Source organism: Ictalurus punctatus, chromosome 7 (genome assembly GCF_001660625.3).
Source record: "Ictalurus punctatus breed USDA103 chromosome 7, Coco_2.0, whole genome shotgun sequence".
Taxonomy (NCBI): domain Eukaryota; kingdom Metazoa; phylum Chordata; class Actinopteri; order Siluriformes; family Ictaluridae; genus Ictalurus; species Ictalurus punctatus.
Window position 1 is genome coordinate 4,119,632 of NC_030422.2, and position 13,706 is coordinate 4,133,337.

The 13,706-nt window shown below is 41.7% G+C and overlaps 1 protein-coding gene across 7 annotated transcripts in view; it reads left to right on the plus strand.

Moving 5' to 3' along the window:
* Window positions 1–13,706, plus strand: part of rasal2 (RAS protein activator like 2) — an 85,426-nt gene that overhangs the window by 28,709 nt on the left and 43,011 nt on the right. For 5 of the 7 annotated variants that reach the window (XM_017472150.3, XM_017472148.3, XM_017472149.3 and 2 more), the window contains exons 2-3: window positions 2,488–2,615; window positions 3,168–3,294. In XM_017472150.3, the coding sequence (XP_017327639.1) occupies window positions 2,488–2,615; window positions 3,168–3,294 (255 nt within the window). Of the gene's footprint in view, window positions 1–2,487; window positions 2,616–3,167; window positions 3,295–5,193; window positions 5,338–9,061; window positions 9,488–13,706 lie in introns of those variants that run through there. The other 2 variants (XM_017472151.3, XM_017472152.3) reach the window with 2 other exon arrangements.

Below are 13,706 nucleotides of genomic sequence, written 5' to 3' on the forward strand. Positions count from 1 at the left end.
GAGCAGTGATTCAGGAGCTCACGGTCTTGTTTCCGCACTGATTAAGAACAAACGTGTGACATCACTCTGAGCGAGTGTTGGCACCCGAGCTGTGGACCGGTTCCCTAATCGGTTTTAACGCGTCTGTGAATGGCATATGATCTGTTTCATGGAAGCTCTTTATCTTACGATGCCATATGCTGCTCTGGCATGAAGCTGTACCCAACGTAAGCTAGCATCTCGTGCAAAGAACGAGTCGCTCAGCCTCCCAGGCCTGTTTCCATTTCTCCCACACCTTTCTCTCTCTCCCGCTCTGTCATAGTGCCTATAAAAACATGTATGTTTACTTGGTCATTATTTCCATGTTTGTGTAACAGAAGATGGAAAAAGCAGTAGATGGAAAAACATCTTGTGAGAGTGCCAAATTGGAGCGGCAGCTTTCTTTAGTATCCTTTTCATGCCTGCCGAGCCTTTCCACTTCCCTATGTGTCTGTGTTCTGGGATTTCTGTCTTTATCTTTCTTTTTGTCTCCTTTTCCTCCCAAACTCCTCTCACTCAGGCCAGTCGTTCTATCGTGGTTTATTCACTCGGTGTTTAAATGGCACTGTGGTGTGGTAGTGTTAGCCATGCATTTCAGTGATTTGGATCTCTTGTTAATAGGCCATTCTGTTTATCAAGAGAGACACCGGGCAGCTCACCTCTGACCTCAGCCTCCTGAGCTGTGTATTTATAAAATAAGGCAGGAATTTTCAGGACTACGCCCAAGTGGATGTGATTTTTCACTTGCACTGACTAGCTGATTGTCTTGGGCATTTTCTGAAAATGTCTGACGTCTTACTCTATTTGTGTATCTTTCCTCAATTTGTGCTGTCCCTGGGTTGTAGGTGTTTTTAAAAAAAAAAAAAAAAAAAAAAAAAAAAATTATTTGCAGTTAATTGTGAATTGTCCAATACTGCCCCCTGCAGATCACATCGCTTTATAATGAATTCAATATGACTTCATTTTAGTGCAACTACACACCATTCCATTCACTGCTGGCTGCCTTCACCAGACAAGATTCAGTTCGATTCTACGAATGTTTTGAACAAAATTTAGATTAAGAAAAGTTATGACTGAAAAGACTACTTTTTTTAAATTTCTGTATAATAAACAATGCAAAATAGTGTGCAGGCTGATTGGCATTTTTGTCTGTGTAAAATTGATTGCACTTTTGTCTGTGTAAAATTCACTTTTAAAAGAATTGCTCTGGACAGAGTTTTAATATTGTAAACAAAATGTACTACACGTTCGCCATATATTAAACATAAGCAAACACATTTATATTATTAGAAATATATTTAGAAGAATCTAAATCCATCCACCCATTGTCCGTACCACTTATACTACACTGGGTCATAGGGAGCCTGGAGCCTATCCTTCTTCCTGGGGCACAAGACGGGGAAACTCTGGACAGGGTGCCAACCAATCACAGGGCATAGCTGCACACACACTCACCCATTTGCATGCACACACGTGTGTGTGCGTGTGTGTGTGTGTATATATATATATATGTGTATATATATATATATATATATATATATATATATATATATATATATATATATATATATATATATATATATATATACACATACATACATACATACATACACATATATATATATATATATATATATATATATATATATATATATATATATATATATATATATATGTGTATGTATGTATGTATGTATGTGTATATGTGTATATATATATATATATATATATATATATATATATATATGTATATATAAAATGTATATGTATACATTCACACACAGTACGGATAACTTAGAGATGCCAATCAGCCTGCTACGCATGTCTTTGGACTGGGAGAGGAAACCCCCAAAGCACAGGGAGAACATGCGGAGCAGAGGGATGGGCGGAGGCAGGAATCGAACCCCCAATCCTGGAAGTGCGAGGCAAACGTGCTAACCGCGAAACCTCTCTATCCCCGTCTAAGAATATAAATTATGGATAAAAATGAGATTTGGTGTGCTTTGAAAGCCAGTGAAGAGCTCTTTGTAGCTCTTATAAGATGTTGTGTAACCTTATAACCTATAATATGTGTGCTGATCGCTATTGGTCAGTGTGCTCAGTGTATATTTTTTAGGTTGTGCAGATTGGGACCTCTAGTGTTCAAGCAGTGCAATTACATCAATAAAATACTCCTATACACAATCCTATAATATGAAGCGCACATTCCCACGGTTTGCACTTGATGATGCATCATTACACACTCCTACTTCATTTTCCCACCATGACGGAAGTATTGCATGTTTTTGAGATTAGATGAATTTTGTTTCAGATTAAACCCTGTTACAAAAAAAAAAAAAAAAACCTTTTAAAATAAACTTAAGCCAAGTTGCATATTCTGAGAGCATTTTTTTCCAGTATTTGGTTTCCCGGAATGCTCAGTGCTGTGGTTCTGCTTACCAAGGAGTCTCTTCTTTCCCCTGTGTGCAGATGTGAAAGGGCCACCAAGCCACCGCTTCTCCTGTGGCCAGTCACCCTTCTCCGAGCCCAGCATCTGGGAGAAGAAGTACTGCATTCTGACCGACAACCAGCTCATCCTGCTTAACCGTGAGGAAGAGGTGAGAGCTTTTTCGGCACCCCTTTATTTGTAACTCCTTCCTTCTCCCGCTGACAGGATAAGGGATATGGAGAGGAAGGGGATACTGAGCACTGAGTTTTTATAGCATGTTTTTCTTGTAAAAGGTGAGGTGGTGCTCTTTCTCAGGAAGCAGTTGATTAGGGCCATCGCTTTGTTTTGTCCTGTTTTGATTGAACTTCCGAGTCTGGACTTGGGTGAAACTGTGTCATTAAGATACAAGACTGCTACATATTAGTGTTACTATTTTTATAGAATGCTACAGTACCCAGTAAAAATCATTTTTTTGTAGCATCATTTCATGAAAGGAAGATAAATCTGCCGGCCTGTGATTTGACTTTAATCTGTGGTGCTATGCAGCGTCACTTTGAGCTGCATTTACTCAGGCTGTGATTTCATTTATATTGACGTATAATGGGCTGAATTGAAATGTTGTCATAGTAACTGCCAGTTTGCTTTCGACCTTTTCTGCTGTGCTGTGAAAGTGCACACCCCCTTGTGACCTCTTTTTAAAAGACCTCTGACCTTTTCCCAGATGCCTGCGGAGGTGCACGAAAGCCCCACAGCGTCCTCGTCCCAGGGCCGCAGCCTGAGGAGAACAGTCAGCGTGCCCTCTGAAGGACAGTTCCCAGAGTATCCAGCAGAGGCAGCATCCATGTTGGGTGAGACACTTCAGGAAATGTACAATTTTGGGGGGATCTATGCAGGAAAACTTGGGCATGTTAAATATCACTGCTGTGGGACCACAGAGAACATGAGGCGTATGTAATTTCAGCTTTTAGTTGCAGACTTTTGGTTTTGTCAGGCTGAATATCGTGAAGTGTAAACCCAGCTTAAGACTTTGACTTATGAGGACACGGCAGTTTTACAGTGAGGAACCGGGTTGTAGACGCCTCGCAGCTCGACTACGGCTTACGGAACCACCAAGCACGTCTGAAAACAAGACCGCTTCAGAAGAAATTCAGGAGGTGCAACATTACAGATGTTTGTTCTTTCTCTCTAAACGTATCTCAGCCGCTTCCTCTCTTTTGTTTGTTTAACAGTAGCCGATGAACGAAAACCTATAAACACGGTAAACTTGTCCTCTAAACTGGACCGAGTCCTACACTTTCTCACTAACGTGGGCGGGTGGATACTTGCAAGTAGGGGTGGGTTTTGGAATTTGAAAATAGAATCGTCGTCTGTGTTAGACGTTATATATCAGTCTCTGTCCCTCTCTCTCTGCCACTCTGAAGCGTGCATGCCTCACTGTGGCCGCTGACCCTGTGGGTGCAAAACAGGGCACTGGGCATTGTGTTTGAGGACAACGGCTGCAAAAATGCCTCAAACTCCTGCATATGAGAGCGCCATTCATTTCCCTGACCTTTTCAGGTCCGAACAGAGGGAGAGGGTTATTTAGATGTTAATGTATGTGCTGTTTCAACAATGAGTCGCCCGGGGCTCGGAGAAAGGAATGGATTTCTGTGGCTATTCACACGAGTATGGTGAGCCTCCTGATAAAAGGAGGAACCGCTAACACGTTGGGATTTTCTGTTCGGTTGGTGTGTGTGGAACGTCTGATTCACACACAAGGGAATACAGGGTTGTGTGTGTTTTTGCAATACTTCTGTTTATTATAGACCCGAACTCTAAATTTGACATGTATGTATTAGATTCTGATAATCTATTCTTGATTATTTGACTTTGGAAGTGATCTGATTTAATGAGCACGTATTTAATGTGCGTTATTTAGTAATGCTTCAGGTGGGTCTTTTCATTTATGTCTCTTCTCAGGTGTTTCCCTAAACTCCCGTATGATTTCCTCAGTTTCTGCTTTATATTGTCTCATCAGCACAGTGTAATATTTTATATCAACAAAAGACAGGATATAAATGTAGTGTGACACGTCACATCTCCAGAGCCCTGGTTCCATCCTGAGCTTGGGTTGCTGTCTGTGTGGAGTTATGCGTGTTCTCCCCAGCTATTCTAAACTGCCCCAGGTTTGAACGTGTGGACTGGCGTACCCACCCGAGGTGCCCAGTGTTAGCAGGATTAACCAGGATAGGGTGGTTACTGGGGATGAAGGAATGATTGAATGGGAACTGTTTACTGAGCTATAATAAGGTCAGTTTAACTCGTTACGAGCTGACCAGCAGGTTATAAAAACCGGTGCTCTTACAGCTTTCTTTTTTCTTTTTAATTATCTGTATTAGTCTTGCTTTCTTAATTACTGTAGCATCACATCGGGCTTCGACGAACTGATTTCAGGCACAAGTACTTGGAATGCGAAGTAAAATATCAGTATCGCTCGCTCCTATTCGAAATTCCTCCCAGGTTTCTCCACGTTGAGTATTAAATTATGGCGTTACCTGCTGTGGCGCACTGTTTTATGCAACAGGTAGGTATTTGAGACTGAGCCTCGCGCTTGTGTCCGTCTGTGTTGATTACCGCAGCACTGCTTTGCGCGCATGTTTCACAAAGTGCAGCGCTCTGCCGGCACGCGCGTCAGCACTGCTTTTGTTTGGCTCGTTTCAGTAGTCTGACAGAAAGCCCGGTGGCTTTGACTGATCCGGCATGCCGGTATTTCTGCATTCCAGCCAAGGGTGAAAGACGGAGCAGCGCAGAAAATCACAGTGGCTCTGTTAATTCCCCAGTCAGTTGGTTTCGTCTGGTCTGACGGATGTAAATGAAATGTTGGACTGTCGAGGTTAATATGGAGTATATGGGTGAGTTTTCCGATTGCACAGTTAGAACAGCAGTTCACAGCTGGACGTTTTCCTGTCAGTATTATTCATTTATGTTAAGCTTTTGGAGGGTTTTTTAAAAAAAATTTTAAATTGATCAGTCCAGGTATCTGAGTATGCCTTGGCACTCATCAGATTGGTGAGATTTCTTTGTGTACAGGAAGTGCCATGTTTGTAAAGTTTGATGCAGAAAGAAGGCAGCGAAGTTGTACTTTTCCATTACTGTCTGTTTGGTCATTCTGCAGATGCACAGATTTGAGTATAGACTAGAGACGCACCGATACTAAATTTCTCAGCTGATACGGATAACCGATTATTCAGAGTGATATCGGCCGATACCGATAACCGATAGTTCTGCCTTTTATGCCTTCTTTTAAATGAATAATAATTAATTCCACAATTCTGAAAGAAATGCGAATAAAATCTTTATTCTCTCCATGTCAGCAAGTTGTTTCACAGTAACCGGTCTCATAAACATTAACACATTACTCTAATGAACATGAACACATGAACTCAATTCTGAAGATTAAAGTAAGATTATTAACTTATTGAAAGTTATTAATTCATATTAACATTGACTGAATTCTAAAAACCTCCTGTTCGTCTCACATTCACTCTCCACACACACAAGCATTTCTACTTCATCACTGAGCATCAAACGGGTCATATATAATATCAACTTTTTATATATGAACATTAACTGGATATGAAATACACTACTCTACAAATATTTTTCTGTGCAATATATACTACTTTTTTGTCAACTCATCTTCATTTAAATCTTTCAGCGGTGTACTGGCCCTTTAATTCAGCATGAGTAGCTCGGGGAAATAAAATTCGACTCGACACTGAAACTCCCGCTTCACTGCTGCAGCGTCCGGTGTAAAATTTTATCAGTGCAGAGATTACACACTGCAGTTTTGGTCCTCATTCCACACAAGAGACATCATCTTTACACACAGCACCAAACCCATGTGTTTTCCCGCCCTCTTTTGATTGACAGGATATAATCGGCCCTGATCATCACATGTTTTTAAACTATCGGCCGATCGCGTGAAAAATAGCCTTTATCAGCCAATACATCAGTGCATCTCTAGTATAGAGCCATTAGTGTGCTGTGACATCAAATTCCCTACATGTCCACAACAACAAACACACGCAGTGCAGAAGCTAAACACTGAAAAGATAAGCGCTACATTTGTGCTTGTGTTGAGATCTGCTTACAGACAATTTCACTATAATTATTAGATGAAATGAGTAACAAGATGTAGTAGGACAAGCTTCTACTGAGCAAAACTCGATGAGGGCTGCAATACGAGGCTTTCCTGTAAGTCATTCACTCTGTGGTTCCATAGAGAGAAATGGAAGCTGTGCCGGGCAGAAACCTCAGTATGGGTGGAGGTTCACAATCACCTCAGCTGATGTCCCAGTGAATATAAATAATTCATGTGCGCTGTGGTACATTTAATATCAGGTATTATCTCATCATAACGAATGCACAAAGCTGATCTTAGGAATTATGTCTTTTCAGACATCACATTAGCTGCGTTTACATGGACAACAATACTCCACTCTTAATCTGATTAAGACCATACTTTGATTAAGAAACTACCATCTAAACAGCTATTTTTACTTACCTTAATCTAATTAAGGTCACATTCGAATTAAGCTCTAATCGAATTAAGATGAGTAGAGTATTCCTGTTTTAGTGGCATTATTGATGTGTATTACAGACATGTAAACATCTTAATCACACTATTAACGTTGCGTGAGAGTTTTCACCGCATTTTGCGACAGGACACGATCACACACGGCCGTGCTCAACCGTTTTACGGCGAACGAGAGAGTTCGGCCGCGTCCCAAACCGCATACTTGCCTACTATAAGGTCTGTAGTGGGGAAAAATACATGTATCTCGGCTACTGTATAGACGGTAAGTACGCGGTTTGAGACGCAGCCACGGCTTCAAGCGGTCGTCTATTTGCACGTACAGCATGACGAATAATTAACTGCACTTAAAGTGTTCGTTAAAAAAAATTTAATAAAAACACCCAAAACTGTATGTAGATACGTGAAATTCTGGAGGGACGGCGTGGCGCGGTGACGTAATGACGCGGGCCGTTAATCTAATTATGATCTATAACATGTAAAACGGGAACATGACAGGAGTATTCTAAAAGCGACTCATGTAAACACCTTAATCACAATATTGTCTTATTCAGATTAAGGTTAATAAATAGATTACTGCTGATCATGTAAATGTAGTCATTGACTATGTTTACATGGACAGCAGTAATCTAATTACTGACCTTATTCTGAATAAGACAATATTGCTCAGGTGGATACAAGAACAATAGAGCTGGCTAGCAGATGGACAACAATAATCCACTCTTAACCCGATTAAGACCATACTTTGATTAATGCTTAATAATTAATAAGACCATACTTTGATTTGATTAATACAGACGGCCAGCAGCTGGATTGCAGCACAGCTTCTATAATGGTCACTGTACATGTACCTATAATGAAGAAAATTTACGCATGTATTGGCCGCTGATATCGCTTTAGGTTCCTTTAAGCCTCGAGGTCCTTCTCCGAGTATCCACTGTAAGGAGGTTGTTAAAGGGCCAAACTAAGACAAGGTCCTGAGTTCTTGTGGGTGTTTTCAGTTATATACATTCAACTTCATTCTCACAAATGCGTTAAAAATAGTTCACAAAATGCTCATGACAGCTATGCTCTGGCATCTCGGCTTACAGAGACAAGTTCTGGAAAGCCGAGTTCTGTGCCTTTCATTGCACTCAAAGCTCAACAATGACGGCACAATGACAGTGAACCGGTCTGTTCCGGACTCGCAGCTTTTGCCCAGTCAGTTTCAAGTTCATACTTCTGGGCGCGTGCGTGCATCTCGCTAGCTCTGCCAAAACGCTAATAACACACTGTCTCTCACCGGTTACAGCAGCTGCTGAAAGCAAAGAGACACAAGCAGGTGACTGGCAGTAATGAGGAGAATCATCTCTTGTTACCTGCCAGTCCGACCCGCCTCCTCTCTGTCCACAGCTGACGCGTGACCCCGCCCCTTCTATCACGGTGATGAAGAACAGTTCACCTGTTTGTAGCTCTTATGTCTTCACTGTGCTGATCTCGTCATAGTGCCTCACTGAAGTGCTGCCGGTTTTGCCAGGACTCCTTTCTAAAGGCTTTTGTTTGTTGTTTAGAGAAATAAGGATCCAACTTCATTCCGTTACAGGAACATATTGTTTATGATTTTTCTGAAATTGCTGTCGAAATATGGGACTGAGTGACAAATCTTCTTTATGATTTTGTGACCTGTCCAGCGTGCTATGTCCTGAGCTGTTCAAAGAATGTGCAGTTTTGTTGAATTACGATGGTTAAGTGTAAAGCAGTAGCTTTTGCCTCATTGACTCGTCTGTATCTGTAGTTCCAACATGTAGAGCCCCAGAGTCGTGTCCTGTGGCTTTTAAATTTTTTTTATTAAGCCTTTGGCAGCGTGCATCTCCTAATTTGTCCTAATGCTTATCCTTCTAAAGTGTGTGAGTGAGTGTGTGTGTGTGTGGGCACGCATGCGTATGTGTGTGTGTGTGTGTGTGAGGCTACTGCAACAAGAGCCTGATGCATAAGGAGAAAGAGAGGGTGGGAGAAAGCCTGTGTGAGGTAGGCTGATCGAGGAGCAGGGAGAAAGGAAGTGCTCACAGTTCTGCTGAAAGGAACAGGGGAGTGAGGTTACAGCGATTGATTAAATAAATGCGGTAAAATCTCTTCTACTGGTGGGCCAAAAAACGAAATGAGGAGAGGCCAGCGGACTGAATGCTGGAACTCCAGCTGAGAGAGATGCAGGAGGGTCTTTGCAAGAGTGAGTAAGACTTTATTTGGGAGGAAGGAGAGAGAGATGGAGCTCTAGAAAGAGTGGGAGAGGAGATAGGAGCAGAGAGGAGAGACAAAAGGCAGAGGCTCTGTGAAGAGGCTACTCATAAAGTGTCTAGTGGAATAATGGACAATTAGGAAGAAAGCACTGCAGCTCATTGGATGAGGGGCGATGGTCATGTTCTGGCTGGTGCGATGCTGACTTGGTACATTTACTGAGCAGGTGATGGGCAACAGCTGTGATAGAGGTATCTCTCTCTCTCTCTCTCTCTCTCTCCATCTCTCCTTTCTCTCATCTACTGTTTCTAATTAGATTTCTGTTTTGCTCTGTAAGATAAAGGTTATTTATGCCTTCTTTTCTGTCCAGTGCGAGTTGCTTGTTAAGTTGTACGGGTCATGCTGCAAAAGTTGAACTTTGCATCTGCATCACTGACCCTCAACTTCAGTCAAGTCCCTTTTATTCTTAAACGCTGCAAGTGTTAGGCTTGTTTATTGCTGAGTCATTTGGCTTTTCTCCTTTCTCAGGTTATGCAAAGCTGAGAGTGTAGACGCACGCACGCGCACACACACACACACACACACACACACACACACAATCTCTGCACAGTGTGGAGATGCCGTGAATGATGCAGCTCTCTGAAGTAAGACTGAGAATGAGGGAGAATTTGAACAGTTCACTTTTTGGCAAGTAGCCATTCAGTAGTGCTGACTGCTGCACACCACATCTCTCCCCTCATCACTCTGAATTTAAAGGCGAGCCATGAATTTAGCCAAAGGAGGAAGAAAGAAGAGTCGGCTCGGCCAAGTTTCAGTGCTTGGACAGAAGTCGTGATACTCAATGTCATCTGTGTGAAAGTTGCAGAAAATGACAGACTACCAGCTATTGACGGATTCACGGGCTTGTGCAGTAAGCATGTGTGTATACATTATAGCACTCGTTATTTGGAAGTCAGAAGGCTATGGCAGTAAATAAACAGAGCACCACCGGGCCGAGCTCCAAAACGTGCATGCATTGTGTAGGACCACTGGGTCCATGGAGACTGAAACTCCAGCCACCCCATGGGCTCAAGGCACCAAGCCACTGGCAGCTGCTTCTCTTTAGCATTCTGAGCACACATGGTCCATTGCAGCTTCTGATCACTAAATACACTAAAAAAAAATTTTTTTAAAAACCCTAAGTGGCCACGTTAACCCCACGTTTACTAAATTTTATTCAACTAGAACAGATCAAATTTCTCGGGATCCTCGTTGGGGCTTTAAACCCGCATTGATTGCTCCAGGTTTTATGAACTGAGCTGGATGTGGTGCTGTGGAGCTGCTGCAGGGAAAATAGTGCAGATGTAGGTTGTGTCCCTGTGCATCCTTGACACACATACACTGAATATCCGTTTCCAAAAAAAGATTTTACTGCCACTAACCTCTTTAAAGATGTTTCTGAAATCCCCATGTTAAGAAGTACTAGTCACAGACAGATTCAGGACAGTTCGGCATCAGGGTTAAGCCATCGGCCCCGGGTGTCCAGGCCATCGTCTAGCTTCTGGCATGTTTTTATCAAGGATTTAACTCTGTCCTCTTTAGTTGAATGAGTAGTCAGTGCTGCAAGTAGCTGTCGGTAGCCTATCTGCTGTATAGCGTGTGGTCTGTGAACTTGAGGTGCCATTTATTCATGATTTGTATTTTTAAACTGAAATTAAAAAACAAATGGTTTGATGATTATTTAAAAAGCTGTTGAAGAGTAATTGTTTCCATTTCAAAATATTTGGAAATTCAGTATGATCTCTTTTCTCTGTGTTTATTAAAATAATGTGCCGAAATCATAAAATGGAACAATGGGGGGAAAAAAGCATTCTATTCTATATACACTTATACTATGCACTATATACCCTGCTGTCTAGTGTATGTATTTTCGACGGGTAGTATCGTCTCAAATGGCACACTTTCTGTATTGTACTAACCAGGAAGTGCATGCTGTTTCCCAGTCAAACACAGGAAATGCGATGGTGCTCGCATTAGCGAAATAGCTAAACGGATAACGGAAACGTATTGACGTATTGGCACATTTTACCGTCTATGTTCATTTTTTAAGTTCGTGATAACCTCGGTCACCGTCAGACGGGGGCGTGATCGTCTCCGCAGGTGAATTTTCCTCGCACGATTTAAAATCAACATAGTAAGTTGTGGCTGCTGGAAATGTAAACGTCGTCTGTTTTTCATTCGGGATCTGAGCCTGATATAGCCCCTCCCCATCCGCTACGTAAGGAACGCCGCGACCGTCGTGTGCATGAAGTGTCCATCTTTCCACACTTCGTTTTTTCGGTTGAATGAGTGCATCATCCGGAAACTTAAACTGCACTTTGGGTTTTTTCAGTGTGAACACACTAATCACACTATTTATACTACAGCATGGCATAGAATGGGGCATAAGTGTGTGATTTGGAACGCATCTTATGTCTTTGGGCTATACACTGGCACCCTGGAAGTAATTTAGGCCCCTAGTCTGGGCTAGATATACTGGTGAAAATATGAATACCTACTGCTGTCACTGAAGATAGGTCGAGGAGACATGTGACCAGAGGCGCAGGAAGGCGTTCTTCACTGGGGTGCTGCAGTGATGCATGTGGCGCGTGCTATGACATCACACAAAATGATATTCAGATAATTTCTCTTAACAGAGGTTATGTGTCGATTACAGTGATTATAAATCCGCTTCAGTTCTCGAATCAGAAGGTGTGGATTCATTTTCTAACAGCAGCTCTGGTTAGGCATGTCCCGATCAAGTCGTCTTTGCCCTCAATCCTGATCCGAGTCGTTTCATTTTGAGCAGATAAAGAGTCCGATCCGATACTAGTCTTTTCCTAGGGCTATGTGCACACTTCAAGTACGTTTAAAATTATTCAAATCAGTCCAGTGTACGTATATGCTTGACAGTTGAATAGCTCTGCAGCGCATAAAAAATGGCCTGGATTCAAACTGTTCCTTATAGTTACATCTTTTTTTTTTTTTTTTTTATTAATTAATCATTTATTTACAAAATAAAGTAAATATTTTTATATGGCTCTTATCTTAAGAATTCCAGCAGAGGAAATTTCTCTCTCCTTTTCAAAGTATCCTTCAGTGTGTCTAGCTTCAGTGCAGACTTTGCCTGAGTTAAGCGTGAGCTCGCTGTTGAGTGTTGAGGTGCCGCACTGAACCGGTGGTATTGAACGCAGCTCTATTGCTACCGCCTCGTGAAATGCTTGCATTGCAGACTTTACAAGTGGCTGTTGGACTGCTTTCATATTCCTATTTAAATTATGTCCACACTGCAGACATTTTATCCGTGTGGTCCTGCCACAAATTGCGCTCTCTGTGACAGCCGATGTAAAAAAAAAAATAAGGATCCGGCTTACATAAGTGCTGAATAAAGCCGTTACCGATCCGTGCTTTGATCAGTCCCGATACCGATCTTTGAGATCAGATCGGGACATCCCTAGCTCTGACAGTGAAATTTCCGGGTTTCTATAGTAACGGCTCCTTCACAGGGACGTGTATGGTGGACACTCCACAGAAACAGATTAGAAATGTGTGTAATCATTAGGAGACGTTTATTTAACAAGTTTAACCTTTGTGTAAGTCTGAAGCGTAGGCGCTCTGTAAAAGTCAGTAGGTTTTCCAAACAAGGAAGTTAATTCCTGTTACATTTTAGGAGCTTCACCCAGACATTCCCTCAACAGGCTCTATTGTTTTGTCATGTTCCTGAGAAACAGGAATGCATCGACTCCTCTGTCCTGTAGACTTGAGTCTCGTGCGCCATCCGCAACTTTAAACGGTTAAAAGGCTCGCTGCGTCATTCATTAATAAATAAAAATATAATAATTGTCTGCAAATCGTTGTGGTGTAAGAGGTGGATGGCTCTCTCCGACATAAAGTTTAAAATACTCAGTTTTAACGTTTGTTTGTTTGTTTGTTTGTTTGTTTGTTTGTTTGTTTGTTTACGTCAGCAGCTGCTGCATTTTCAGTTAAAGGAATCCCGAAAGTTTGGGCCGCGGCAGCACGTTCAGCTCCGTGTCCTTCATGCAGGTCAAAACAGATGTCATTAAATTAAACATTTTGAAACCTGTTAATAAGATAAAAAAAGAAAGGAAATGAATTATATTCCTTAATTTGTTGCTTTAAATAATTGTAATATTTTCTGAAGGACTTTAATGGTTGCTGTATTTTATTCTGATGAATAAGAAAACGAGTGGTCATGCGATATGGGTATTTAACTGGCAGATATCTAGAAGGCAGTGCGGCTGATTGGCTGATATAAGGCAGATAACGCAAATTTAATTACAGTAAAGGAGACATACAGGAAATTGGTGAAACGAAATTAACATTTATTGTGCACAGTACTTGTGTTCCCCGTTGCAGCCGTTGTTTTCAGCATGTCACTGTAAATATTGTACTGTTGTTGGCTGTAGTGCTCCCATAGAGGATTTATTTTCT